Genomic DNA, 27226 nt, shown 5'->3' on the forward strand with positions numbered 1-27226 from the left:
TAATTTAAATTATTTAATCACTAATCACCTTGGCTAAACTGTAGTATACTCTTTCAATATCCTTCGGTGGGTTATTGATCTGTCAGTAAATTATCTCCAGATCAGTTAGAGATAAATATTAGCCTTCTTTCCTTTCTCTCAGGTTTACATTATTCCTTCTTGTAAACACTTAGAAAAGCTTTAAGGTTCTTTAATCCCAAATCCCTAATTAGCCATCACTAGCCTTTTTGTAACCAGGAAAAAGAGTATCTGAAGTACAGATCAGGAGTTCGCTTTGCCCGTACAACAATAAAAAACATTTTTAAATGTAAAATGCTTAAGGCAATGGCAATAATAAAAGATATATGCAGAGGTGGCTTCAGCAAATAACGGGCTTGCAAACGCCGAGTGCTTAACAAAAAGAGCCGTACCTCTATTGCAATATACGGCACTCCAATAAATTACACAACACTTTGCATAGGCTGCAGAAATAACGCAGGACAAGACTTACACAGATGCCAATCCGCAGCATTTATACACATGCACATGGCAAGAGACAGAAACCAAACACTATCATTCAACTCGGGCCGGGTAGCGCGATCCCGAGTTTGCCCGGCGCGAGAGGGCTCTCTGCGTGTGTGTCTGTGTGCGCGCGTGAGAGTGAGACCCATCCTCGGGGCATTTCCCCTCTTTGGGCAGTTTTGCTTCATTTGTTTCCCATTTCTGCTACATAGAAACTAACTTCCATCTCAGCCCCAGCCAGCGCCGCTGAATAGAGCCTGTGCTGCGGCTTCGTGTGCGTCAGATCCCTCCGCGGAGCCGTCCCCGGCCCCCTCCCTCCCGCGGTCGGCCTCCACAGAGAAAGCGCCTTTCAGCCAACCGGCGGCTCTGGCTCCGACATCTTCTCCGACTAGAAATAAATAAATAAATCGCACCTTTGGCCGGGGAGAAGGGGGCAGGGGTCTCGCCACACTGGGTGTGGGGGCGCTGGGGCGCGGGGCCGAAGGCACTCCTTTTTTGCGCCGGGGGGCGGGGGCGCGGGCCGAGGACGGGGCCAAGCCCGGGCCGCGAAGGCGGTGGACTCCTTTCTGCGGCGGAGGGATCCGCGGCGGAGGCGGCGGCGGCCGTAGCCGCTGCCTGAGAGTTGTTGTTTCCTCCTCCTCCTCCTCCGCCTCCGCCGCCGTTGCTTGAATGGTGGAGCCGAGGCTGGGCTCGTGAACACACAGTGACAGCTATAGGGCAGGCGGCGGCACCATCCCCGCTTCCCCTCGGCGGCGGGGTGTCCCGCCGGCGGCCCTGAAGTGACCCATAAACATGTCTTGTGAGAGGAAAGGCCTCTCGGAGCTGCGATCGGGTAAGTCGGGGGGCTGCTGGGGCCGCTGGCACCGGGCGATTCCGCCCGCGGTCCCCCGCCCCCCGCAGCCCGGCCGCTAAGCCTGTGTGTCTCCCCGTTCCCCTCTCCCGCGCAGAGCTCTACTTCCTCATCGCCCGGTTCCTGGAAGATGGACCCTGTCAGCAGGCGGCTCAGGTACGGCGGCGCGCGGCGCGGGCCGAGCCGGCGCTCGCAGCTCGCGGGCGTGGGGGAGGGCGGCGGCGGTGGCGGCGGCGGGGCTGCGGCCCGGGGCGCGGGGCTCAGCTCTCCCCGCTTTGTTGTTGCAGGTGCTGATCCGCGAGGTGGCCGAGAAGGAGGTAAGGGCGGCGGCGGCCCGGCGCGTCTCGCCGCCGCGCGGCCGCCCCTGGGCCGCGCCGCCGCTACCGCCGCCGCTGGGGCGCGGGGCGCGGGGCTCGGGGTCCCCGCCGGGGCGCGGGGCGGGCGGGGGAGGGGAGCGGGCGGGCCGGGGCTGGGGGCCGGGCTCATGGGGCGTCCTGTCCCCACAGCTGCTGCCCCGCCGCACCGACTGGACCGGGAAGGAGCATCCCAGGACCTACCAGAATCTGGTGAGACATTCACGTCGCGGAGCAAAGAAACTTTTCCCCGAGTCGAATAAAAATTGAATTTCCCGCAATTTTTTACAGAGACAAAAACTTGGCCCCAGAACGTGAAAGCTCCAAAGGCCCCGGGGAGGGTTGGGAGGCCGGCGCGGGGGCTTCAGGGGGCAGTGGTCGGGGGGACCCGCACCCCGAGGCCGCAGGGGCTGCCGACAATTTATTTGTGATATTTTGTTAATGTGCTAGAAATAAAGATACGTCATGAGTGTTGTGCAGTGCAAGGCCGGAGGAGGAGGGGCCGGCGCGCGCGTCCGTGCGGGCGCGGGGGCGCGCGCGAGGCGGCGGCAGCGGGAGCGGCGCGAGGAAGGAGGGCGCGCTTGCTCGCTCGCTCGCTCGCTCGCTCTGCACGCGCGGTCGGCTCGGCTTTCTCCTGCCCCACACAATAGCTGGTGACTAACTGCTCCGAAGTGGCATTAGCATTTCACAAGCAGGCTATTCAGCCGCAGCGGAACCGTAGCAAGGCGTTATTTTTTTTTTCCTCTCTCGATTCTTTTGCTTTCCTTAAATTCAGAGCCACATTTTTTGTTTGAGGGGTTCAGATGTATGATGATAGTTGGCCAGAGGCTCATCTTGCTTTTACCAAAACACACTCGCAGAAGTGCAAAAGCCTGTAACACTCTAAAAGCCAGAAGTTTAACAGGCTTTTTCTAATTTTGCTAATTCTCGTGTTATTATGCTGCTTCTTCAGTTAAGAGCTATTACTGGAGGCCACTGAAAAGTTTTGATTTTTACCCTTATATTTATTGTGGTACGGAACCTGGCAAGTAGAAGTTTTTCAGTTTATATTGGGATATATTTTGTATAATAGCTTGATAAATACCCGTTTCTTCATTTTGTGGGTTTTCAAAGCGAGTATGTTTAGTAATTTCTAAAAATTGTCTTCTGAAAGGGGACCTATTAAGTATTGTGACTGGAAAAGTAACGTATTTGTATTCGGTAGTTATATTTTCCATATTCTTGTCTCCCAAACTGATTAAGGTTGTTTGTATGAACGTGTGTGTGTTGGGCAGTTAGAGCGGTCACACGCCCATGGGCAGGGGAATGGGGGGGGGGCGCTTAATCTGTGCATTGCAACTGATTCGAAACTGATGTTTTGAGGTAGTTATAACGAGTGATGTTACTTCATGAAGGCTTGTGAGATGATTAGGAAGTTTCAGCTACTTTAGAATTTAATGTCTTCTGTGAGGTGAAGGCATGACATGATTTTGATGGTTTTTGTTTCATTTGGATATAGAACATCTAACTTTTGGATCTAAAGCTCTTATGATTAATATCGTTTGCTACGTGCTCACAGATGTTGAAATAAGGAAAACATAGGTTTAGGAAATTTAATGGAAACTTAACAGTGTATATATTTACAATTTTGTTAGTTTTCAAGTAGTAATTGAGGCCAATTTCATTTAATATTCTGCTACAATGAATGGAGTTTGAAACAAACTCTTAAGATTCAGTACCTGCAATACTTTAATTTGGGGGGGTGTTAATATTTGACAGAATCCTAAGTGGATCCATGTCTTCCTTATTTGAAAAAATTGTAGAGATTATAATAATGCAGTTTTTAAGAATTCGGCAGATTTTATAAAACTTTTTTGCATTTCTTTTTACAAAACTTACCATCGCATCTCGTAAAAACCCTCAAACCCCAGTCACTGAAGATTGCTGTTTTCTTACCTTGGAAACTCTTAGTAATAATGTATTTTTAAAATGAAGCAGCTGATGGTGTCTTGCCAAATTATGGGAATGTCTGATGCTTGTAGGAATATCATTTTGTTTTCTCTAGTAAGAACAGGGGTACCAATGCTCATTTTTAATTTTGGGGGGAGAGTTTCTCATCTCTCAGATATTAATAAAATGAATTTATATTCCCTGTCTTTTTATCAGACTTAGGGCAATAAGTAGTGTCTTCATTAGTGTTGTTATGTTTTCAGAATCCACCTATTTTGCATGAAAGTGGATTTTCTTGCTTGTAGTGTTTTCACCTTTTTCCAGAAGAGTCATGTTGGTGTACTCATAAGACAGTTAAGAATCCTCATTAAAATTTAGAGTTCTCTGGTTGATGTTCTCTTTTTATTCATTTAGCATATTAGTCAATCTATATCTACTGGATATAAGACGCCTTTTGGAGTACTTTTATATCCATCAAACTATATATCTAGGTGTGTGGGTATTTGGTTTAACTTTATTTGACTTTTTGAGAATCAGCTCTAAAACATTTTGGAACACTAGGTATCTGAGCACATTTTTGTTTAATAGTAGGATCTTAAAATTTTATGTGTAGGTGAGCACATGCAAAATCTCTTGTATAGTGTTCTCTGTTGTCTTAATTGATTCTTATGACTTAAAAAAATTTAAGTTGCCTTCGGTTGAATTTGAATTTACTTGACATTGGTTTTAAGCTTGTTTTGATGAGTTAAACGAAAATAATAACTATTGTTTGTGGTTTCTGTAGTGTCTTCCTATACCTGGAAATTTGTTGCTACATTAACTGATAAATTGAGTAATATTTTAAATGGAAGAGTTTATATGTCGGATTCACATTTCTAGAAGACCTCAAATTACAGCTATTCAGGATTGTGTATAATATTGGTACTTGGGAGGTTAAAAACAAGCATAGATCAGCATCTGTACTCAGCCTACAAATAAAATCACAGTGATTGAGTTTTGACCAAGAGGAAAGTAGAGTTTTAAGAGTAGTTTTAAAGGTTTACAGATTAAAAAAAAAAGATGTGCTTTTTTCAAGTGTGATTGATAAAGTTATTGTAAAACATGATTTTATAAGATTTAAAACATTTGTAACTGTGAATAGAATTTGATAGGAAGTTGAATAGTTTTTTTGTCTTAGGGTGTATGTTTAATCAGATTTTATATTTTTAAATATAGGTTGATTTTAAAGCAAGAGGGCATATTATAAGCTTTCATCAGAATTCTAATTTTTTAAATGGAGCCATGCATTGTTGGCAAACTTTTTAAAGAACAGGAAAACTCAACTAATTTTTGGACCAAAGAGAAAGCTTTGTCATTTATTTCTCTTTGAATAGTGAAATTAGTTGGTTTGTTAAGTTTTGCTGTCTAGTTGTCACCTTAATTAGTGGTGATTGCATGCTTATGAGGCAGAATTTTTAAACATTTTTACCAAATTTGAGATTCTGATTACATTTCTTGCTTACAGGGCTTTTTTTAAATTTTTTTAAACTAGGTTCATGTTTTGCTAATCTGTTAAAATGATGTAATTCTTACTTTAATTTTTGTACTGGTATTTGCTTTTCTTAAAATCATTCCACTTACTAGAAATCTTTCTATTCAAGTGAAAGGATTGGGAGTCAGGAGATAGGGATTGTGATTTTTAGCCCTGCCAACAGTCAGCCTGCAGGTTACCTCAAGCAAAGCATGGAATTTCTCTGGGCCCCAGTTACCTCGTTTGTAAAAGAAGTGAATTGAAATTTTTCTAATCTGAAAATCTGATTTTGAACTAGAAATAGTGATAAATTGTCTCTAAAAACTCTTTCATTTTGTTGTTCATTATCCAAAACACAAAAAAGTAGATATGGAGAAAACATGCAGATTAGAAAATTATATAAATGCTTTTTGTAGTGCTATTCTTAGGCTGTAATATCATATCTTCTTAGATGAATATTTTTGAGATACCATATTGTAGACTACCTCTTTATTCTGTAATTAGTATGTTTCTCTCCATGGTTTAAGTACTGGTTTTCATAAATTATTGCTGGTCTTAAATTCAAAGAATAAGAACCATGAATAGGATATACTTAAGTATATATCTTAAATGTGCATGTATTTAGAGTATGCTGATTAATGTGAAAGTTAGGGGACAAGTTTTAGGAAAAAAATATGTTTTTGAATGAGGTATTGCTGCCCTATATTAAAGATAATATGGTGCATTTAAAACCTAGCCTATATAATTTGTGGGGGGGGGGGTGACAAATAATGAAGTGAATGCGCATAGTACAGTTACCATTTCCTTTTTTAATAGAGTATCAGTAAAATGGTAAGCACAGCTTGGTAGTCTCTAGGACAGGGCTTTAATATTTCACAATCCTTATAATGAACAATACAACATTACGTGTTAAGGAAATGCTACATGCTGAAGGGCTGAAATGGGCAAAACTTCATCCTTTCTTACCCATGCAGTTGTTCTGTTGGTATATGTAACATTTTTTTGAGAAGTTTGAGGCATTTACAAGATTTTTAAATGGAATAAGTACCTGTTAAATTCTTTATACTTCTGAATAATTGTAAAGTGGCTTGAACATAACATCAGCTACACACTGGTATTTTACATGACTGTTATGAGGCAGACAGTACTGCAGGAGTCTGCTCCCCAGTCTGTAAAATGGGCTAATGATAGTCCCTATTTTGTAGGATTCTGTGAGTGATACCTGGCACAAATGAAGCACTATGTAAGGGTTTGTGCTTGCTATTAACAGAACTTTAGTCATGGTAGTAAAGTTTCCAGTTGTAGCTTTATTAATGCATGAAAGTTTAAGAAAAAACAGTTTTATTCCAGAAACAAGTGTGCATAATTTTCTGAACATAGCAGCTCCAGTGTAAAAAAGACTGATTTAAACCTTCAGAAGATACCGTTAGTATAATTACGTTGTAGATTCAAGGATGAAATAATTAAGCCTCAGATACAAAGAAAAAAGTACAATAAATATGAAAAATAAATAATTTTTAAAGCATTGTGAATAGAATTCTAGAAAAATTTTGGTCGGTCTTAAAAGTGATTCTCTGCCTGTTTTTGTGGACTAATTAACATTAAGAAATGTTTGGGTGGTTAAAATATCCAAAATTGATTAGAGAATATATGAAGCTTTTGTATCTTTTGGTAATCAGATGACATTTAGGAATATGTGAAGGGAACTTGGCTGTTGCTTTTGTCTCCTTCTGTTCAGAGATTTGTATAATTTTAAACTCATGATAGTTTGTATTTTTGAAATTGTCAGATGTTTTGCCTTGTCAATCTGGCTTAAAGATGTATGTTTTAAACAGCTTAATACAGACTTTTTGAATTAATCTTTAAGTGAGCACTAGGTTAAATAAATCCTGTGAATGCCAGTTTTTTAATCCACTCAAAATTTCTTTTTCAGACCACAAGTTTTGTTTTTGTTTTTATCTAGAAAGTCCCCTGTAGTCTATTGGAGTCATTTTTCTTTTTCCCAAATTTTGTAGTTATCATGTCACTACAGAATTTTATCAAACAAAATTGTATCTAGACAACTTGCTCTGGACAAGTAATACTAGACAGGTTCATTTTATTACATAAGTTTTTGAATTCACAGAAAAGTATCTGCAATACTAAGTGAAGTGGAAGTTAACAGAGTACTAAGTGTATTCATTTTAATGAACTTTAATTGAATTCAAGAAAGGCATTAAAATGAGAGTATTTTTTGTTTTTTTCTTTCTGAGTGTATTTTTCTTTTAAGATACTTAAGTTGCTTTTGTAATTACATCTTAAAGTAATAAAGGCTATTATATAATAGGAACCAAATTTAAAATTTTAGAAATAAATTTAAAAGGTGTAAAGATCAATTTTTATTTTGTTTGTGAGAAGACATGTTATACATAAAGTTATGAGTAATTTGTGAAAATTAATAATTTTGGAATGAATAAATATATGTTACTGAGCATATGGAATATAGAAAATTGTTAAGTATTTTATAATAGATTGGAAAAAGTGATAATACTTCTTTTCTCTATGGAATTTGAGAATTCAGTGTGCTAAAAAATCAAAGTTATGATACAGTAGAGTGAAATATGTAAGTGAGAACCTTTGGTCACTACAGAGAAGGCAGTCATCAGGTGTGAAGCAGGTCCACCTTTATTTGCCTTGCGTACAGGGAAGCAGCCAGGGGTTTGAGCTCGGGGACTACAGATAAGGAAAAGGATGGTTGGTTGGAGGAGAATTTTTTGATACTAAGAAAATGTAGTTAGCAACATGATCTAATGCACCATCCGCTTAAACTAAAACTAAATTGTAAAGGGAATGAGACTTATAATGTAAAGCTTAGGTAATTTGCGGTAGCATGGATAATGGCAGCCTACTGCCAAGGAAGCACATAAAGAATCCGTGTATTCTAGACTCCAGATGGCCTATGGTCATGGCGGCATGACCCATTTGGTCTCTATCAGAGATAGAGAACAGGCACATAGCCTGTTGGCAGAGGTTATAACAAGAAATATTGACCTTGTGTCATTTGGTTGTGGTTTAGATTTGGGGTGAGGAAATACTAAATTCTAAGCAACTTGGAGAAATACGCATTTTTTAAAACAACTTTGCTGCCACATTGTATGTGTGGTGTTAGTTATTTCGAGTGCAGTGTTTGAAACCGAAACATTACTAAAAATGAAACTGGTCGTTCTCTTAAGAGTATTTATATTGGCATTTTAAGAATAAACAGTTTAAGAATTTTCCATCTTTAAATTGATAGACAATAATTTTGCCAACAGAATGCATATTTGAATTTTATATTTTAGTAAATAATGTTTTAAAGAGGATTTTTTATTGCACAAATTTTGCTTAGAAAATATGTGATTTAAAAACAAAACTTTAGTGTGCTTTTAAAAAAAGTTAAATTTTGTCATTTTGTAGTGTTTTAAATTAATTTTTATAGAGCATCTTTTGTGGTTTGTGGAAACCTAAATTCTGGATAAAGTGGTTTTTTTTTTTTAAAGATTTTATTTATTTGAGATAGAGACTGAGCAAGAGAGCACGAGCAGGGGGAGGGGCAGAGGGAGAAGCAGGTCCTTAGCCAAGCAGGGAGCCCGATGCCAGGCTCCATCGTAGGGTCCTGGGATCATGACCCCAGCTGAAGACAGACCCATATCTCATTGAGCCCACGTGCCCCTATGTCTTTTGGGATTTTTTTTGGCAAAATACAGTTGCGTTGTGATGAATAAAATCTGAAAGAACACTGTATATTTTGACTCAATTGTGAATAGATGACAGTCTTTCAAGCATGTTTATTGACAATTAAGAGTAAATAGACCACCAACATTAATTTTGACACTTAATAAGATTCTATATTAATTTTATTATACTTCAGGTTACAAAGAAATTGTAGGCATGTAAGAGTCCTTCTGAAAATAGTTACCCAGATTAGAGGTTTTTGAGTTGAAAAATGGTTATGTAGGTCCTATTAAGTTTGTAATTATAAGACCTGTGTGACAGCGGGGCAAGGACTAAAGTTTTGAGAAAGAAATTGTAATGAAAATAACAGTAACCCTGGAATCAGGAGACCTGGACTTGAATACTAATTTCTCTTACTTTCTAAATGTATGACTTCAGAGAAACTGTAACCTTTGGACTTCAGTTTTCTTTACCTGTGAAATGGGGAAAATACTTAACCTTATTTGCTTGTGAAGATAAATTTTGAGAATACTTGGCACAAAGTAAGTATTCCGTAATTTCTCTATGTGGAAAGCTATTACAGTTTTTAAAAAATGGTCAGAAAATATAAACTTGCTTTTAAAGATTATGGGTATAATTTAATGTATACTTTGTAATAATGATAACAGATTTATAATTACAGGTTTAAAGTTTTGAGAATTTGAGATCTGGTCTTAAAAATAGGCTTAGAAATGACTAATAGCAAATAGGGTTTTTTAAATTTGTGATTTTGTTATATGTTAGGATAGTTGTAAAAATAAGTACTATATTCCATTAAGGTGACTATTTAGAACTCAGAACTATAGTGGAGAGCAGAAATAACTAGCCTTTCAGATCTGAAAAAATTTGAGAAAACAGATGTGAAAAACTGATATTTTTAGAACCAGTCAGGTGTTCAGGACATAGTAATGCCAGATATTTGGTGTATCTTATTTTCTTAGGGACTTCTTAATTATATGCTAAAAGAAGGACTGGCATTTCTAGAGCACACAGGTAAATGAAGTAGTTTAATGAATTACATTGCTCTAACCTCATTTTGGAAAGTTCCTTAAAAAGATTTCCAAAATGTTTTTTCCCTGTGTAGGTCTAGAAAGGTTTTCAACATGAAAGAGCAACATGTATTGTGTAATATGGAGTATAATTAAAGTGACAGCCAACTCTTATGTCACCTACTATGAGTACCCACCAAGGTTGTGACTTAGCAGTCTCAGTCTTGTAGATGAGGACATTGAGTAGTAAAGTAAATGTTTTCCCTGCACTCAGCAAGTTTAAACCTAGACTGTTTGACTTGAAATCTCTCAGTCAAACTACTGACCTTTTCTTGAAAAATTGAGTAGAGTTCTTAATGACAGTATGTCTGGTGGAATGCAGTGGCTTCCAGATTTTTTATATTTTCTTCCCACTGATAAAATTTACCTTTTAACGATAATTTCCATTGACAATGGCAAAATTTTCTTGGCTGGGAAGAACCACTGTTTATGTGAAGTAGCATAGCAAGCAGAAGCAGATTGTTTTAACTAAAAATGCAAGAAAGTAAACTACTCAGAGAGCTCAGTCTTTTCTTGTTCCTTCCTTCCTATGGTTCACATTTTCAGAAGAGGTTCCTGTTGTTCAAATTGTAATTGATAATTTTAGAAATCAGGAGTGATACAGGTTTATGATTTGGGCCAAGATGGACAAGGCATGAACAGAGTTGCGTCTTCCACACAATTTTGTTATCCCTGCTACTGGAAACATTGATAGAACCAAGAATTATTTAGATCAGGGGTGGTAAACTATGATTCTGCAGGTAAATCATATAGGAAATCTGTTTTTTAAGTCCCCAAAGCTAAAGTTACTACATTTTTAAGAGTTGGTAAAATATATATATATGTGTGTGTACAACAGGTAGTTGTCTTCAAAGCCTAAAATATTTACTGTTTGACCTTTCATAGAAAATGTCTGCTGACTTCTGCTATAGATATCATAACATATTTACAAAGAGATACCTTTAATTCAGGTTCTAATTCAGTTAACCCAAGACCGTTGTTACCATATCAAGTGATTCTCAAATGGCATTGGAGGTGGGGGTGGGAATATGAGAAATTTGGGAAAGCTCTGACTAACCCCCTGATGTAGGAATGAATCTCCATGGGATGGCATCAGAGTTTGCAGCCATAAAACAGGCTCTTGTATCTTGAGTGGGAGAGAAGATGAAATGTTTATGAAAATTTTAAAAATGGAGCACAGCTGATAAATATGCATTATTATTTTTTAAGAACAGTAATCATAAATTTTATGGTATTAATCCTTTGGTTTAATTTGTTTATACTTGCTTCTAACTTTAAGAGTTTAAAATTTTAATCTTAGAGATACTGAGAAAAGTAGGGTTGATCACATTGATTTCCTTTAGCCATTGTGGGAGAGAATACTTAGGGTTGTCACCTTATTATTATAGTTTTATCTTCTATCCTTAGCTGTTTACCTGTAGGTATCCTTTACCTATAGGAATAGTTTGCTTAGTAGTAAAAATGAACTTTAGAATGTTTCTTTTTCTGGCTCAGTTTAATGTCTGTGTTGAAAACTATTCAAAATGTCTCTTTTTAGCTTACTTCAGTATTGGAATACATATATATATATATATATATGGCAATAGGTTCTATGGGCGGTGTATATGAGGGCTGGAGTTAGACTGTCTTGATTTGACTCTTCATCATCCACTAAATGTGTGTGATCTTCGGAACCTTGTTTTACCTTACTGTACAATAATTTCTTTATTAATGGAAATGTTCAAATCTCTTAGGGTTGTTAATGAGCTGAACTTTTATATGTATAATTTACTACACTTACCACAAGGCTTAGCATTTAGAATGCAATCAAATACGTGTATTGTTAAGATTTATCACCGTTAACTTTATAATTTGATCATACTTTTTATGTGTTGAATATCTTAAGAAATTTAAAGCAGCACTGGTCATGGAAAGTAATCAGTATATTAGAATCGAGGATGTTGTTTTGTTTTTCCCAAATAATAGTGTACAAACAGTTACTGAGAATCCAAATATAGATGTTTTGGATAATGGATTTTATTACAATATCACTTCTGATTTCCCTTTTAATTTTCATTTCCTTTTAGTTATTTATTAGTATAGGTAAAGTAAAAGTCCATTCAAACTATAAGTCTTAAGTTAATATTAAAGATATGGTGTTCTTACTACTTTGGAAATTAAAAACCATATATGGATAGCCATAAATGAACCATTTTGATTTTTTGGAACCATTTTAATTTCTTAAAATTTTTGTCTTTAAATTTTATTGACCGTAGTGACCTGGATTAATATTCATTAAGAATAATGTTTTAAAAAGGTAGCAGAAGAAAGTTTTCATTGATTTTTTTTTTTTAAGTGTGTATTGGGGGGATGGGTGGGTGGGTAGGTTGGTATATGTGTATGAATGTGTGTATGTGATGCAGCTAGGACCAAAAAAAAGACGTGGTTCTTATTCTCTTCTAGTTAATGGTGAAGTTGAGAAGAAAAGCATTAAATTATTAAACTTTTAAATGTATAATCATAAACTGGTACATGTTAAGGAAAAGTCACCAAGAGCATGCAACCAAGATAATACACTTAGACTGTAAAATAAAGGGAAACAAAGGAGGTTACCTTGGAGGGAAGATCTGAAGCACATAAAAGAGTTGTTTGGGCAAGGAAATGTGGGGAGATGTAAAGAGTGTGCCACATGGGAAAAGCCTGACAGGAGAGAGTACAGGTAAAGAACCTGAAGGAAGGCCAGTATGTCTAAGTGTGGAAAGTGAGGGCTGGAGTGTATAGGGTTGGGAATGTGCCATATGGAGCAAAGAAGTATGAGTGGACCATACATGCCTTTCAGGATTTGTAGATCATGTTAAGGAGTTGGATGGCCAAAGAGCAAGGAAAGTCTCTGAAGTGTGGGTTTACTTGTGGGTCTTTTTTTTTTTTTTTTTTTTAAAGATTTTATTTATTTATTTGACAGAGATAGAGACAGCCAGCGAGAGAGGGAACACAAGCAGGGGGAGTGGGAGAGGAAGAAGCAGGCTCATAGAGGAAGAGCCTGATGTGGGGCTCGATCCCATAACGCCGGGATCACGCCCTGAGCCGAAGGCAGGCGCTTAACCGCTGTGCCACCCAGGCGCCCCTACTTGTGGGTCTTTAAGTATGGGTTACTTGACCAGATAAAGGTTTTAGAAAGGGCGTTATGATTGCAATGTAAAGAATAAATTTGGAATAGAAGAGATTATAGAATAGAATGAGGTAGGAGGCATGAGTGGATGTGAGAAAGACGGGAGTTTATTGCAAAGATGATTTGAAACTGGGTCATTATGGAGATATAGAGGTAGATGAGTTTAAGAATAGGAAGGGAAAATCATTTGAACTTGGTGACTACTTGGATGTTGAGAATGAGGAGGAAGGGAGGAATAGGCAGTGTAAAAAATGTGACTTCTTAGTTTGAGGCTGGATGGATGGTGTTGTCGTTTGTCAAGGTAGGAAACGTTTTGGGAGAGGGGGTGTTGACATTAAGGATCTTGAGTTCATTTTTACATATGTTGAGTTGAGGGGGTTTTGGGACTCCAAAAAGAGATATCTTAAGGAAGTTTGATATGCAAGTGTAGACTATAGAAACAAATTTGGGAATCATTGCTATAATAATTTTTCAAGGAGAAAGTATTGAGTGAGAAGAAATAGGGTGTGGAACTGGACTCTGGGATCCTGGACCTTAAGAACTTTACCATTTAATGGCTAGATAGAATAGGAGAAGCCAGTAGTTATTGCATATTGTCATGTGTTCACTTATCTAATAAACACTTAACTACAAGTACTACATTAGGTATTAGGTAGACAGGTAAACAAGATCTAATCCCATGTCTTCTAATGTAGGTCATGGATAAGTAAATTGGCAATTTTAGGTTACTGCAGGGGTCTTAGGAACCTCCAAAACAGGGCAAGACTATTTAAGACCTGTACGAATGCTTTTGTGGGGCTAGAGGATCGATTCCCACTGAGCTCTAGATATCAAAATATATTAAGAACAATTAATATGATAAAAGTACTACAAAGTGCTGATGAGTTAGTAAAAGAACGTTTTGGGAAGGAGTATAATGTGCTATGGAAACACAAAGATAGAGTGTCCAAAAAGAAGGGGCAGAGGTGTTGTAATAGGTCATGGAGGGCAGTGAGGTATAGACTGAGACATGAAGGAGAATGAGATGGGGAGGTGGATGGGTAAGAAAAGATTTCCAGCAGAGGGATCAGCTTGTATAAAGTCTCAAAAGCCAGAAAGCCTGAGGATTTTAAGAACTGAAAGTATCTCTTCTAACTTTAAAGTGAAAGTCGAGTTTGAAAAATATACTAAATCACCAAGGAAAGACTAAGTCTGAAAAAGTGGATTCATAATATTTTATGAATTTTTCAATAAGGATTCTTCAGTAAGGGTTTTCAGGTTCACTAGCTGAAATGTGTTTTTGCAAAAAGGCTCCTTTTTTTGGTAAAGATTTTATTTATTTATTTGACAGAGAGTGAGCGAGCACAAGCAGGGGGAGCAGCAGAGGGGGAGAGAGAGAGAGAAGCAGGCTTTCTGCTCAGCAGGGAGCCCGATGCGGGCTTCTTTCCAGGACCCTGGGATCATGACCTGAGCCAAAGGCAGATGTTTAACCTACTGAGCCACCCAGGCGCCCCTGCAAAAAGACTCTAAAACAGGATAATCATCAAACTTAAGTTAATAAGTAATGAAATTTATGGTTAAAGTAAAATTTTTGAGAGGAATTTAGATCAATGTAAAGAAATCACATTAGAATAATTATGTACAACTTAGAACTGGAAGGGACCCTATAAATATTGTAGACGTTTCCTTTAAATTTTATTTTTAAGTATATTATTTTAGGGAAGATTAAGGTATAAATATAATTTTAAAAATTTCTATTTTGGTATATTCTAAATGGTTTTTTGCTTAGCTAATCATACTAGTGTTTGAAAGAGTATGTTTTGAGTCAAGATGATGATGATATTAGGGGAAAAGGGAATCCATAGCTTAACAAGTTTGGGAAATTACATTAAACAAAATCAAATAGATTTATCTCAGGATTTTTCAGAGGCACATAATATTGTATATATATGATTTGTATTAGAACCTCTTTGCTAAAGTATTCATTCCACTAATACTATCTACTATATGCCACGCTCTGCATTATTTTAAATTATTAGTGTGGCAGTATGGCTCCATGTTGTCTCCATGACAGGAATATATTATGATAAAAAGTAAGATTGATTTCTCTTAATTGGCTTCAGCTTAGAAGGATGAATATTAGCAAACTTTTTAAAAATACCTTTTATGTTCTTCTATCTGTAGAGTATAAAAGATACTGCAAGATGGAATGAAATGATTTAATCCTTCACTTCCCTCCTCAAATCAATCTTATAAGGAATTCATCCTAAAATTGTCATTACTATGTGAACTTGAGTAGCAGTTCTCAAACACTTTGCCTCAGAACCCATTTATATTAATAAAAATTACTGAATTTTGTTTGTTTGCATGGATTATAATCTGTTCGTATTTTTAAAAATTAAAACAAATTTTAAAATTATTTATTTATTTAAATACTATTAAACTCATTTCATGTAATATAAGTAACACTTTTTGTAGCAGTTATTTTCCAAAACAAATTTATGAAGAGTGACATTGTTTTACATTTTGGGGAACGTTTAATGTCTGGCTAAAAAAGAAAAATTCTTATATCTGCTGCCTTATTCAGTCTTTTGTGATATCACATGTCATGTGGCCCCCTGAAAAATCCACCATACACTCATGAAGGAGTAAAAAAGCAAAATAACATTTTAGTATTAGTCATGATTTTTACCTCAGGAACCTCCAGGAGTTCCCAAAACTCACTTTGAGAACAGTTAAACTATAATATTTAGGTAGTACATTGAGAAATTTTTTATAACTTGATAACTATAAAACAAAATATTTTTTTCCTCTAATTCTCTTTAGATTATTTGGAAAGACTTTCAGGATGGATAATAAAAATATTAGAATTTTCTATCTTGTTTTCAAATGCTAGCATAAATTAAGTGGTGTTTTGAAGTTGTTCCAAAAGTGCCCAAACTTTTTGTAGTAGGTAGATTTTACAGTTAAACTTGTTTAAATTAACATTTGGAATTTGGCCTTTCTCGCTAAGGTTTTTTGTGAATAGATTATAAAAGTCTTCATAGAGGCTGTAAGTGTTTTTAAATTTTGTGATGAGAACATGAATATTAAGGTTTTTTTCTTAATCATAATTATTCTGGAGATATTCTTAAAATGTGAAAGATCCAAAATATTCATTATATTTTATAGTTGGATGACTTTGAAGTTTTTGAAAATTAAAATGTTAAGCAACATAATCATTTTAGGTTATAATGCTATATATTTTTTCTTCAATATTTGCATTGACTAGAATCTGCTAATTTATAGCTTGGCTATATTTAGTTACATTAATTCTTTAGCAGTTTTTCTCCTCAATGAATTAAATGATGGTTGGGACAACTGTTTTATTCTGCGAGTCAAGTGGTTGCACAGAATAAGCATGAACTTTTACCAAGTAAAATGAAATGTCGACTAGCCAGAACAAATTACTGTATTTTTTAAAGTATATTTTATTTACTATAAAAAACTATATCACCTTATTTAGCAAGTATTTTATATGTCTTTCATATAATAGGTGAAGTATTACAGACACTTAGCGCCTGATCACTTGCTGCAAATATGTCATCGGCTAGGACCTCTTCTTGAACAAGAAATTCCACAAAGCGTTCCTGGAGTACAGACTTTATTAGGAGCTGGAAGACAGTCCTTGCTACGCACAAATAAAAGTATGAAAAATTTCTAATAGGATTTAGACATTCTTTTTTGTGTGTGTGTCCTACTTTTGGGTCCATAAAAATATGTGTGTTTAATAGGCTGCAAGCATGTTGTGTGGAAAGGATCTGCTCTGGCTGCATTGCATTGTGGAAGACCACCCGAGTCACCAATTAACTATGGTAGCCCACCCAGCATTGGTGAGTTGTTTGAGTTCATTAACAAGTTGATATCCTCTTGGTAAAGAGCTTTTGAAAATAAAAATGTTTTAGTTATTTAAAGAGAATTTCATATTCTTTGCATGAACATTCAAAGAGGAAAAGCTATCAGATTTTTTTTTACTGTGTCCATAATCTTAGTAGTGAAGAAGTCATAATGTGTAGTTATGGATCGTGCATATTGTACCTAATGTAGGCTAGCTCACTGATATATTACTTTTACAAAAAATTGTCTCCTAAAATGTATGAGATTGATTTTTGTGGGCGACTGTATGTATTACAGATTAGTTATAAACAAAAATAGTTTGGTTATTTTTTTATAAAGCATAGGGCGTTTTTTTGCCTTTAACATTTCAGAGGAGAACTGATGCAGATAGGACTTCCTCTTGAAATGCCTCATAGATTCATTCCTTTATCTCTCCTACTACCAGGCCCTTGTCTTACCTGGATTACTGTACCATCTTCTAAACTAATCTTGCTTTCAGTGTCTTCTCACTGTTTCCCTTCCAGGTCCCACTTCCAACACTGTAATAGTAATCTTATTTAATTCTACCTTTGCTACGTTGTTCTTCTGCTCAGGTAAAAAGAGGTTATTTTAATGGTGTCATACTTCCTCTCGCACCAGTCTAAACTTTTAATTTTCAGAGACTTTCATATTTCAGTCATAGCCTCTTCTCCCACCCCCACTCTTTTGCCTGTCTAGAAGGATTGTTAGTCTCCTTCGTACACCCATCCAGATCCTACTTATTTCTTCTTTTTTCTGGATAGTTATTATACTGATCATCAACATTACAGTTTTGCCTTTTGCTTAGTATAGTATACCTTTTCTCATTGTTTTACTTTTAACCTTTTTTTTGTCCTTTTACTTTCTATATCTCTTAAAAATAGTGTAGAAGGGCATTTTTTTTGTCCTATATGTATAATTATTGGTAGATGTGGGTTTAAATCTCCTAACTGTTGCTTGGAAAGTGATCTCTCTTGCTGGTTTTCTTTAGTTTGTCTGTGATATGTCTTGGTGTTGGTAGGTTGTTTTTTTTTTAATTGATCTTGTTTGAGATCCATTGGGTTTATTGAATCTGTAATGTCTTTTACTGGCATTGGAAAATTCTCAGCCATTATCTTTTAAACTATCATCTTTGCTCCATTGTCTCCCCGTTGGGACTCCAGTTGAACAGATGTTAGACTTTCTTACTTAATCTTCTTTATCACCTTCTCTTTTATGATTTGCATCTTTTTGTCTCTGTGATGTATTCCGGTTTATTTTCTCTGACCTTTCCAAAGGTATCCTATGTAGTATTTGTATGGCAAGCAATCATGGATGATATTTTTTTCAGCATATGAATGTCTTGGTTACGTAGTAGTATCTATAGGTAATGTATATAAAGAACTACTATTAAAATAAGAAAGGATTTGAGACACTAAAGTATATTTTATGTTTGCACTTAGAAAATTATACTGGGGGCAGAATAGTTTAAAGAAGGGGAAGGTAAGATATTACAGGAGCTTCACCTACAGGGAGAAGTTCATCCTCTTGAAAAACTGCAGATCTGTATAATAAGGGGAATGTGTTATATTATTCTTTCAACGCATTGTCCAGTACAATGTGGTAGCCACGAAAGTACAAGAATGATTGACAGTAAGTAACCTCTCTTAATTTTTGCTATCTGAGTAATTACTGTGTGCTAGGCATTTTCCATTTATTTTCTCTTTTAAAACCTTAAACTTAAGAGGAGCTATTCTTATTTATAGAGAAGGAAATTGAGGCATTGAGAAAGGTTCAGTATCTTGACCAGGGTTACAAATTTAGTACGTCCTTAGACCAGACTGACTGTTTTGCTATGCCTTATTTTCAGTAAGCTAAACTTTCAATAGTAGCATTTGGCTACTCAGAAAAATTGATATTAAATCATAATGGTCAGATCGGTAAGTATCGCTGACATGGATATAGGGAATATGGCAAAAATACCTTGAGTTTTATGTCACAGCAGAGAAATGCAACTGGTGTATTTAGGTAACAGAATTAATTACCAAGTAGGTCATTTTTGTACCTTTTTGAAAGACTTAATTTCAGTTTTAGAGTTTAAGATAAATGTTTTTTTCTTCCATTTGTATTTTCAGGAAAATATTAGTTCTTTATATTTAAAAAAAATAACTATTAGAATGCCAGTTTTACCTGCTTTTTTGTATTTGCATATAATTTTTTTTTAAGTCACTAAAAGCTGGACTAATCAAAACAACTGTGTTATAGTCATAGCTTAGTGTCATGTCTTGTCAGTTCCCCTTGGTGACAGTCTTGAATGTTTTGTCATTGCTACAAAATTGGGAATAGGGTGGTAATGGAAGGAAAAATTCATCAGCTTTTTGTCTGCACGGTGATACATTGTATCATTTCAAGTACCACAGAATATGGGTTAGAAGATTTAAAAAAAAAATCTTTTGTTGATTCCTCTTTGCTATTTTCTCTCTGGTTACCTTTAAAGATTTTCTTTGCTCTTTCCTTCGTCTCTGTAGTACTACCAACTATCAATGGATGTAAGAAAGAAAAAAAAAAACCTTAACATTTTAGCTTTTCGTAAACTACAGATTTAAATGTTTATATTATAGATTCAGATATTTAAATTTTGACACATTTGAGGTCAGGTTTTTTTAAAATAAACTTTTAATTTTGGAATAGATTATTTACTGAAAGCTGCACAGACAATTCACAGTTCCTTTATACCCTTTATGCAGTTTTTCCTATTGTTATAATCTTATGTTATCTGGTACATTTCTCAAAACTACAGAACCCACATTGGCACATTATTATTAACTAAACACCAGACCTTTTTTATATCTCACCAAATTTTCCCACTAATTACCTTTTTTTTTGTTCCGGGATCCAATTCAGATTACCGTACTGCTTTTAGGGTTTATTTATTTTTTAAGTTGAACTTCCTGTTCTAAACTCAGAGGATCATTTAAGATGAGTGGGGTGATAAATTAGATTTTCCTTTCTTAGATTTTTTCAGACTATATGCAAACTGTTGTACTTCTCAATTTGAATATCTCACATTTGTCTGAAACTTTAAAATGTGTAAAATAGAACTTCTGACCCTCTGAAACTTGTTATTCCAAGCCTGGAAGTTAGACTTAATTCATTTCTTACATTCATTTAGTAAATAAGGCATATGTATTCTATTCTAGTTTCTTGAATCTATTTTTCATTACCACTGCAACAGCCACATTTTAGGCCTTGGTATTTCTTGCCTGGAGTGCTAACATCATTCATTCACTTACTAAGTAAATATAGAATCTCTCTGCATTGTATCTGGAACTGGGCTAAGATCTGGAGTTGCAGGATAAACAAGAACATGACCTCTGCTCTCCTAGAATTTATAGACTACCTAATCCCTTGTCTCTGTTCCTCTATTCCTGTACCCTAGGATTTAGCTCTAAATCAGGGTGTTATAACTTCAGCACTATTTACATTTTGGGCCAGATAATTCCTTGTTGTGGGTTACTGTCCTGTGCATTGTAGGGTGTTTTATCAGCATTCTTGCCTGTACCCAGTAAATGTTAGTAACACTCTTCACCTCCTGCCCCCGTAATTGTGACAACCAAAAAATGTCTCCAGACATTCCCAAATGTCCCTGGGGCAAAATATCCTCCAGTTGAGAACTCTAAAAGTTCTAAAATGCCTATGTGATCATGTCATGCCTCCTTTCTCTCACTGACTTTAAATAGTCTTAACTGTGTAATGTGGCTCACAAAATTGACCTTTTCCCGTCTTTCCCACCTTTTCCTCACCTGTACCTGTGCTCTAGTTTTGTACTACTCTTTGGCAGTTTTTAACAGTCAGCTAAACTCTTTTATCCGTTTGTCTCTGTACATGTTCTATTTCTTTCCGCCATGTCTCTTTTTCGTCTGTTCTTTAAAACAGAATTTTTAAAATTTCAATGTCTGCTTATACTTACTCTCTTATAGCTTTTGTCCCATGGTTGTGTCTATTTATTTACTTTTCCTTTTCTACTATTTTTTTTTCCTTATCACTGTTAGGGTCTGGAGGATAGAGATTATGTTTCATTGCTCTCCATAGACCCAACTCCTCAGCATTAGTAAATATTAAATGAAGAGGCAGTTGGTAATTGATGAACTGGAGTGGGACAAGAAAAGTTTAGAAATCCGTAGGGAGTAAAAAATGGAATAGGTGGTTGGAAAAAGAGAGAGACTTGGTCCAAGGGTGGCTTTAAATTAAGGCAAAACCCCAGAAACTCTGTGTGTGTGTGTGTGTGTGTGTGTGTGTGTGTGTGTGTGTGTGTGTGTAAAGAGTTTATTAGTTTATTGGAGAGAGAGAGCACACACACTAGCTGGGGGAAGGGCAGAGGGAGAGGAAGAAGCAAACTCTCTGCTAAGGGGCTTGATCCCAGGACCCTGAGATCATGACTTGAGCCAAAGGCAGACATTCAACTGACTGAGCCACCCACGCGTCACCACCCCCACCCCCCGCTGCCGCTGAAACTGGTTTTTAAGAAATTAAGGTTTATTCATGAATTGGGTTGTCAGTTCATTACACTCAGGATGTTAAAACTTGTACCTGTATAATTTAAGAACCAGGCCTTGAGCTTATCTCAGTGCATTCTTACCCTGTTTTATTTTGTTGTCTGCTTATAAATCCTGACTGTTTTGTATCTCCTAGTCCTTGATGTAAACTGTGAAAATTGAATTGGAATTCATTCTCAGGGCAGGAGAATGAAAATGGTCAAATGCTTTCCAGTCCTCTAGAACCTCTTTTTATGGGGGGGAAGGGGTGGAGAAAGATCCCACCAATCTGTTATCACCAGATTCTAACAGATTTTCTGTGGAAGAGAACTAGGCATATTTACTTTCAAAAAAATTAATAATCTCAGGTATTATCCTTTCTCCAACCTCCTTACCCACATTATGCTTTTTTTTCAGATATAATTTACTCCGTATTTGCCTATGATAAACAACCCTACTTCAGTAGTAAATGACATGGGTGAAGAGACTTAGGTACATTAAAGCTGTTTTTAGGGGCACCTGGGGTGGCTCAGTTGGTTAAGTGTCTGCCTTCGGCTCAGGTCATAATCCCAGCGTCCTGGGATCGAGCCCCACATTGGCTCTCTGCTCAGCGGGAGCCTGCTTCTCCCTCTCCCTGCTGCTGCTCCTGCTTGTATACTCTCTCTCTCTCTCTCTCACTGTGTAAAAAAGTTGTTTTTAAAGATAAATTTGGAGATGAGTTTAATGCATGTTTATCTTGTGGAAAAGGTTATAATATATTAAATTTAAAGCAATCTTTGCTAATTGCCTATTTGCATTTTTCTTATATTTACCATATTAACATCATAAACTTTTTATCTCTAGGTTTTCCATATCTCATCTTGTTTGTCGTTGTGCCTGTGTAGTTCATATCTTTGTTTTACTTGTTTCTTCTGACATTTTACTTGTTTCTGTGGCAAGGTTGCAGTTTTGGTGGGGGGCGATAAGGAGTACTAGGGAACCTGTTTCTTAAAAATGTGTGAGTGTTAAGGAAACAGCTTTGCCTTGAAAAATAGCCTTACTACACAAGCATCCAGTTAACACTAAGAAGCTTATGCATGAAAAGAAGTCTTAGATTTCGTCTACATTTATAGTTTCCTCTGAGAAAACTAGTTTGAACAAAGACAGCAAAGATTCATTTAAAATTAGATTATAAATCTTGAGTCTGCTTTAGTCTAGATGTGTGGCCTTAGGCAAATTTTTAAATTTTTTAGCCTCTCAGCTTCCTCATTTGTAAAATCGAGATAATACCTACCATATTTGGTAATTTGGACACTTAAATAAGATAGTAAAGTGAGGCACAAAAGTAGATTGCAATAAATTTTACTTTCTGCCTTTCCTGTGATTCTCATTTAATGAATTATTTTGCTAACACATCTTGAGTACTTTTTTGAAAAGGAGGTTCTTACCTCTTTTTATTTTCACTGCTATGTTTTGCCACGTTCCAATATTTGACTTATTCTGCAGTTGGTAATTTCTTAACATATTTGGCACTGGAGTGAGATCTGGAAGTTACGGAGCAAATTTTTTCCTCATATGACTGTATTTCTTACATAAGTATTAGAAATATTGTATATTATTATAAATGTATAAGATTTAACATATATAACTTAATGTTTACACATAATTCAGTAAATTATAAGATTATAATAATCTGTGATTTCTGTTCATTTATCCTTTGCCTAATATTCTGTTAAGTCTTGTGCCTTTTTTGCCCTCGCTCAATCCATACTTTAGTTAGGCAGTTGTTCATCACTTATTTAAATTCATTCATTTTGACCTATTACTTTCTCAGTAACCATTTTTTTCTTTCAGAACTCATCTTCTACAATTTACTTCTATGTTTCTAGTCTTAATAGTTTTATAATTTGTGTTGTTTAATCGTTTCTGACTTAGCTATATTTTGAGGTTTTTATTTTTTGGTCTTGGCGTCTATATTTTAATCTGTCCCCTGAACGATCTTTATTTATCTTTGGTTTTTTTCTATGATACTGTTAGGGCCTGGAGGATAGAGATTATATTTCTTTTATTTTTTTTTAAAATTATTGACATATAATGTATTATTTGTTTCAGGGGTACAGGTCTGTGATTCATCAGTCTTACACAACACATAGCGCTCACCACAACACATACCCTCCCCAATGCCCACCTCTTAGCTACCCCATCCCCCTACCCCCTACCCTCCAGCAACCCTCAGTTTGTTTCGTGAGATTAAAAGTTTCTTATGGTTTGTCTCCCTCTCTGGTTTCATCTTGTTTCATATTTTCCTCTCTTTCGCTATGATCCTCTGCCTTGTTTCTTAAATTCCACATATGAGTGAGATCATATGATAATTGTCTTTCTCTGATTGACTTATTTCGCTTAGCATAATACCCTCTAGTCCCATATATGGCATAGCAAATGGCAAGATTTCATTTTTTGATGGCTGCATAATATTCCATGATGTGTGTGTGTGTGTGTGTGTGTGTGTGTGTGTGTGTGTGTGTACACAAACCACAACTTCTTTATCCATTTATCTGTCGATGGATTATATTTGATTGCTCTTTATGGACCCAGTTCCTCAGCATTAGTAAATATAAATGGAGAGGCAGTAGGTAATTGATGTAATTAATGATTGGGGTGGGACAAGAAAAGTTCAGAATGATATATTTCCATTTAGCAGAGGCTTTTGTTTTTTTAATTCTCTTCTGCTTACTACTATCCTTCCCCCAGCCTCCCTATTTCTTTTTTTTGCCTTCTAAGAATAGGTAGCTATGAGAGACTCCTAAAATGTATTACATTTTTTTTTTGTTTTAAGGGAAATAAAGCTAATGTTCATTATGCCAAAGTACCAAATATATAAAACAGACATTATTATTTATATTTTTTCTTTTGCTTAAATTTCTTTTCGAATTTGTGATTGACCAAAAAAAGGGAAACACTTTGAAGAATGACAGTTTACTTAGGTGAGTTCAAATTGTTGCTCTTGTAGCTGTATTTTATTTTCTTTTGTAAATAATGAGAGGAAGTTTCTTCTTAAGGTCATAGTTGTGATGAGAAGTATCAGCTGTGCCCCCTGCTCTCCTGTTGTGATGTGTCTGGCAAGCAGTTGCAGTAGTAATTAGGAAGCACGAGCCATTCATTACCCCTTTTAGTTTGTGTCCCCTATTTTCCCAGATTGCTAATTGGGTTTGATGTTGAATTTCATATCTATATAGGCGAAGGAAATTATCTTATTTTCTTCATAAAGTCTCTGACTTTTTATTTTGAATTTCTTCAGGGAACCTTTGAAGTTAAGGATTGAACGTCTTCCTACCTGTCTTGAAACTGGGAAGTCCATGATCAGGCTGAGTAGATACTTATATAAACAGAGTAGCAATTTGTTCCACTCCTTAAGGAAGATGGGAAAAAATGATCTCCCACAAAAGTCTTTAAAAAAAATGAAAGAAAACCTGTGTTCAGTAAGATTTACTTTTATAACATGAAGATTTGATTGTTTAAGGACAGTCAATATAAACATTAGTATATATATATAATACCTTTGAGTTTACAAAACTTTTTGTCTTGTTTGCTTTTCATAGCAACACTGCAACACACCCCCACTATATTGAAGAAATTAAACCTTAAGAGGTAGTGACCAACTCAGTTATCGATACCTGGTTATTTTTTTCTGATCTTATCCATTTAACTTTATGTCACGTTTATTTAGCACCTTTTTGCTATCTCTGTGAAATTCTTAATGCGTTAGTCTTGTACCACCTGTGTCTATTTATTGATTTAGATATAAGAGCCTTGGAAGTATGCTTCAGAGTTGTGAACTTTATAAAGAATAAAACATGGTATGTTCTTTAAAGTTTATCTCTTACCAGATAAATAATTTGAGAGAAAATCATTCAGTTCCTTGAGAAAGTCTTACGAATCTTGTTGGCAAAGTGATTTGAATTTTTTTCAAAAATGAAATTTTTTTTTTGAAACCTTTGATTTCTTTTGCAAAATCAGTTTTGCTTTTAGTCATATCCCTTCTGAGCTGTTCTCATTGTAGTAAAGAGATAAACTGCAGTGGTTTATCCCAAAGCAAATCTTACACTATTCCCAGTTCTTTCTCCTTAAAAACCTTCAACTTACTGTTTTGGGGAAATAGTCCAAAATGCCTGGCTGTAGCTTAGAAAGCACTCTGCAGTCCGCCGCCTACCTTCCCATCTCTTCCCTCTGCGCTTGCCCCTCTGTGCTCTGTGTGCTAGCCATACCTGGCTTCCTTATGTAGCTTGAGTACTGTGTTCTTTCCAGCCTCAGACTGTTGCACATGCTCTTTCCTCAATCTAGAATATGCTCCCTTCCCACCAACATTCTTTGGCTGTTCCCATTTTTCAGGTCTTACTTTAAATGTGCGTTTTTCAGAAAAGCCTGATCCAATCCCTCCTTCCCCTGCCATATATTTAGGACCCTCTGCTATATATTTCAAGATTTTTCTGAACCCTTTTTTTGCTGACACTTCTTATTGTAAGTCCTTGTTTATGTCTGTCTTCCCTGCTAGACTGCAGTCTCCATGAGGGTAAGTACTGTGTCTTTTTTTTTTTTCTTTGTTACATCCCTTAGTTCATACCTGGCCCATGCAGGTGCTGTATTAATGTTTGTTAATTTAAAATTGAATGATTAAAGTGTTTGGCATACAACTACGTAATTGTTAAAGAATGACCCTTTTTTTTAATTACTATAAAAACATTTTTAAAATCTTTAAAACTGATAATATTGTACCATAGTATTATTTTCTGACTGAAGTGGTATCAGACTAGTTTCCAAGAAAGAAAAGAGGAAGAATAATACAAATCAAGTAATTTTACAATTCTAGTAAATTACAGTCCTAGTAATTGTAATGTCTGTGTTTTGGGGTTTGTTTTGTTTGTGCTTGTTACATACTTGGTTCATGAGATTTTTTTGCTTTAACTCTTGGAATCATCTCTTTCTGTATTTCATTTCAGTATTTGAGTTTTCCTTTTTAGATCTTATCTTTGTGGTATCTGCTAAATCTTAAAAACATAATGTCTTTCATATAGGAGGTACAACTAAGCACCAGATTGACTATGTAGAGATTTGGAGGGTAGCTACTGTGCGTTCTAATTATTTTAGTTACAATGGTAAAATAAAGAGAGAGGCTCTCATGGGTGCTGTGTTGCCCAGGTGATTATTTCCCTTTTCTGTTCTCTCCTTCCTTCCCTCTTTTTTTGTGGACAAAACCTGTTCACCGGATTATCCTTCTAATGTTGCAACCCCCCTGCTACTTTAAAGTTGGGAATTTTGTTCATTATAGTAATGGTGATTTGTCTTGCTCTTGTGTTAGGTTGTTTTCTAGTTATTGGTGCAAGATGACATACAGACCAGATGATAGTGTAGAAGTAAACTGGTCTGTGTTGAATTATTTCCCATAGTATCTCTGTCCCTCAAATTATGAATATTTGGTTGTTAATTCCTACTCATGTCTATGTTTGTAACCTCAGGAGAATTATTGCAGCAAGCTTTTCAATTGTGGCTCTATAGTGAGTTAAATGTTAAAAATTCCTTCTTATGCGATGCCTTCCCAAATAAAATTGAACCTACACAATCTGTGATATATTTCTCTTTTATTTTAAAAATTTAATGGGCTAGATTTTAGAAGCAAAACTTAAAAAAAATTGATGGCGCTTTGTATTATTTTATGGGTTTTGAATCAAACCAGATGTGAATTCTTTGTAGCTTATCATTCAGTCCATTGTCAAATTGGCAATGGTTATTG

General features: G+C 36.2%; 1 protein-coding gene across 3 annotated transcripts in view; it reads left to right on the top strand.

The window, feature by feature from the left end:
* Nucleotides 1-1072: 1072 nt before the first annotated feature.
* Nucleotides 1073-27226, top strand: part of PHIP (PHIP subunit of CUL4-Ring ligase complex) — a 133092-nt gene continuing 106938 nt past the window's right edge. For 2 of the 3 annotated variants that reach the window (XM_045804064.2, XM_045804080.2), the window contains exons 1-6: nucleotides 1074-1333; nucleotides 1449-1507; nucleotides 1639-1668; nucleotides 1858-1917; nucleotides 16587-16737; nucleotides 16825-16923. In XM_045804064.2, the coding sequence (XP_045660020.2) occupies nucleotides 1294-1333; nucleotides 1449-1507; nucleotides 1639-1668; nucleotides 1858-1917; nucleotides 16587-16737; nucleotides 16825-16923 (439 nt within the window). In that variant the 5' untranslated portion in view covers nucleotides 1074-1293. Of the gene's footprint in view, nucleotides 1334-1448; nucleotides 1508-1638; nucleotides 1669-1857; nucleotides 1918-16586; nucleotides 16738-16824; nucleotides 16924-27226 lie in introns of all 3 variants that reach the window. The other variant, XM_045804071.2, reaches the window with a different exon arrangement.

The sequence above is a fragment of the Ursus americanus genome, chromosome 29 (genome assembly GCF_024610735.1).
Source record: "Ursus americanus isolate L20-20 chromosome 29, mUrsAme1.1.p, whole genome shotgun sequence".
NCBI lineage: Eukaryota > Metazoa > Chordata > Mammalia > Carnivora > Ursidae > Ursus > Ursus americanus.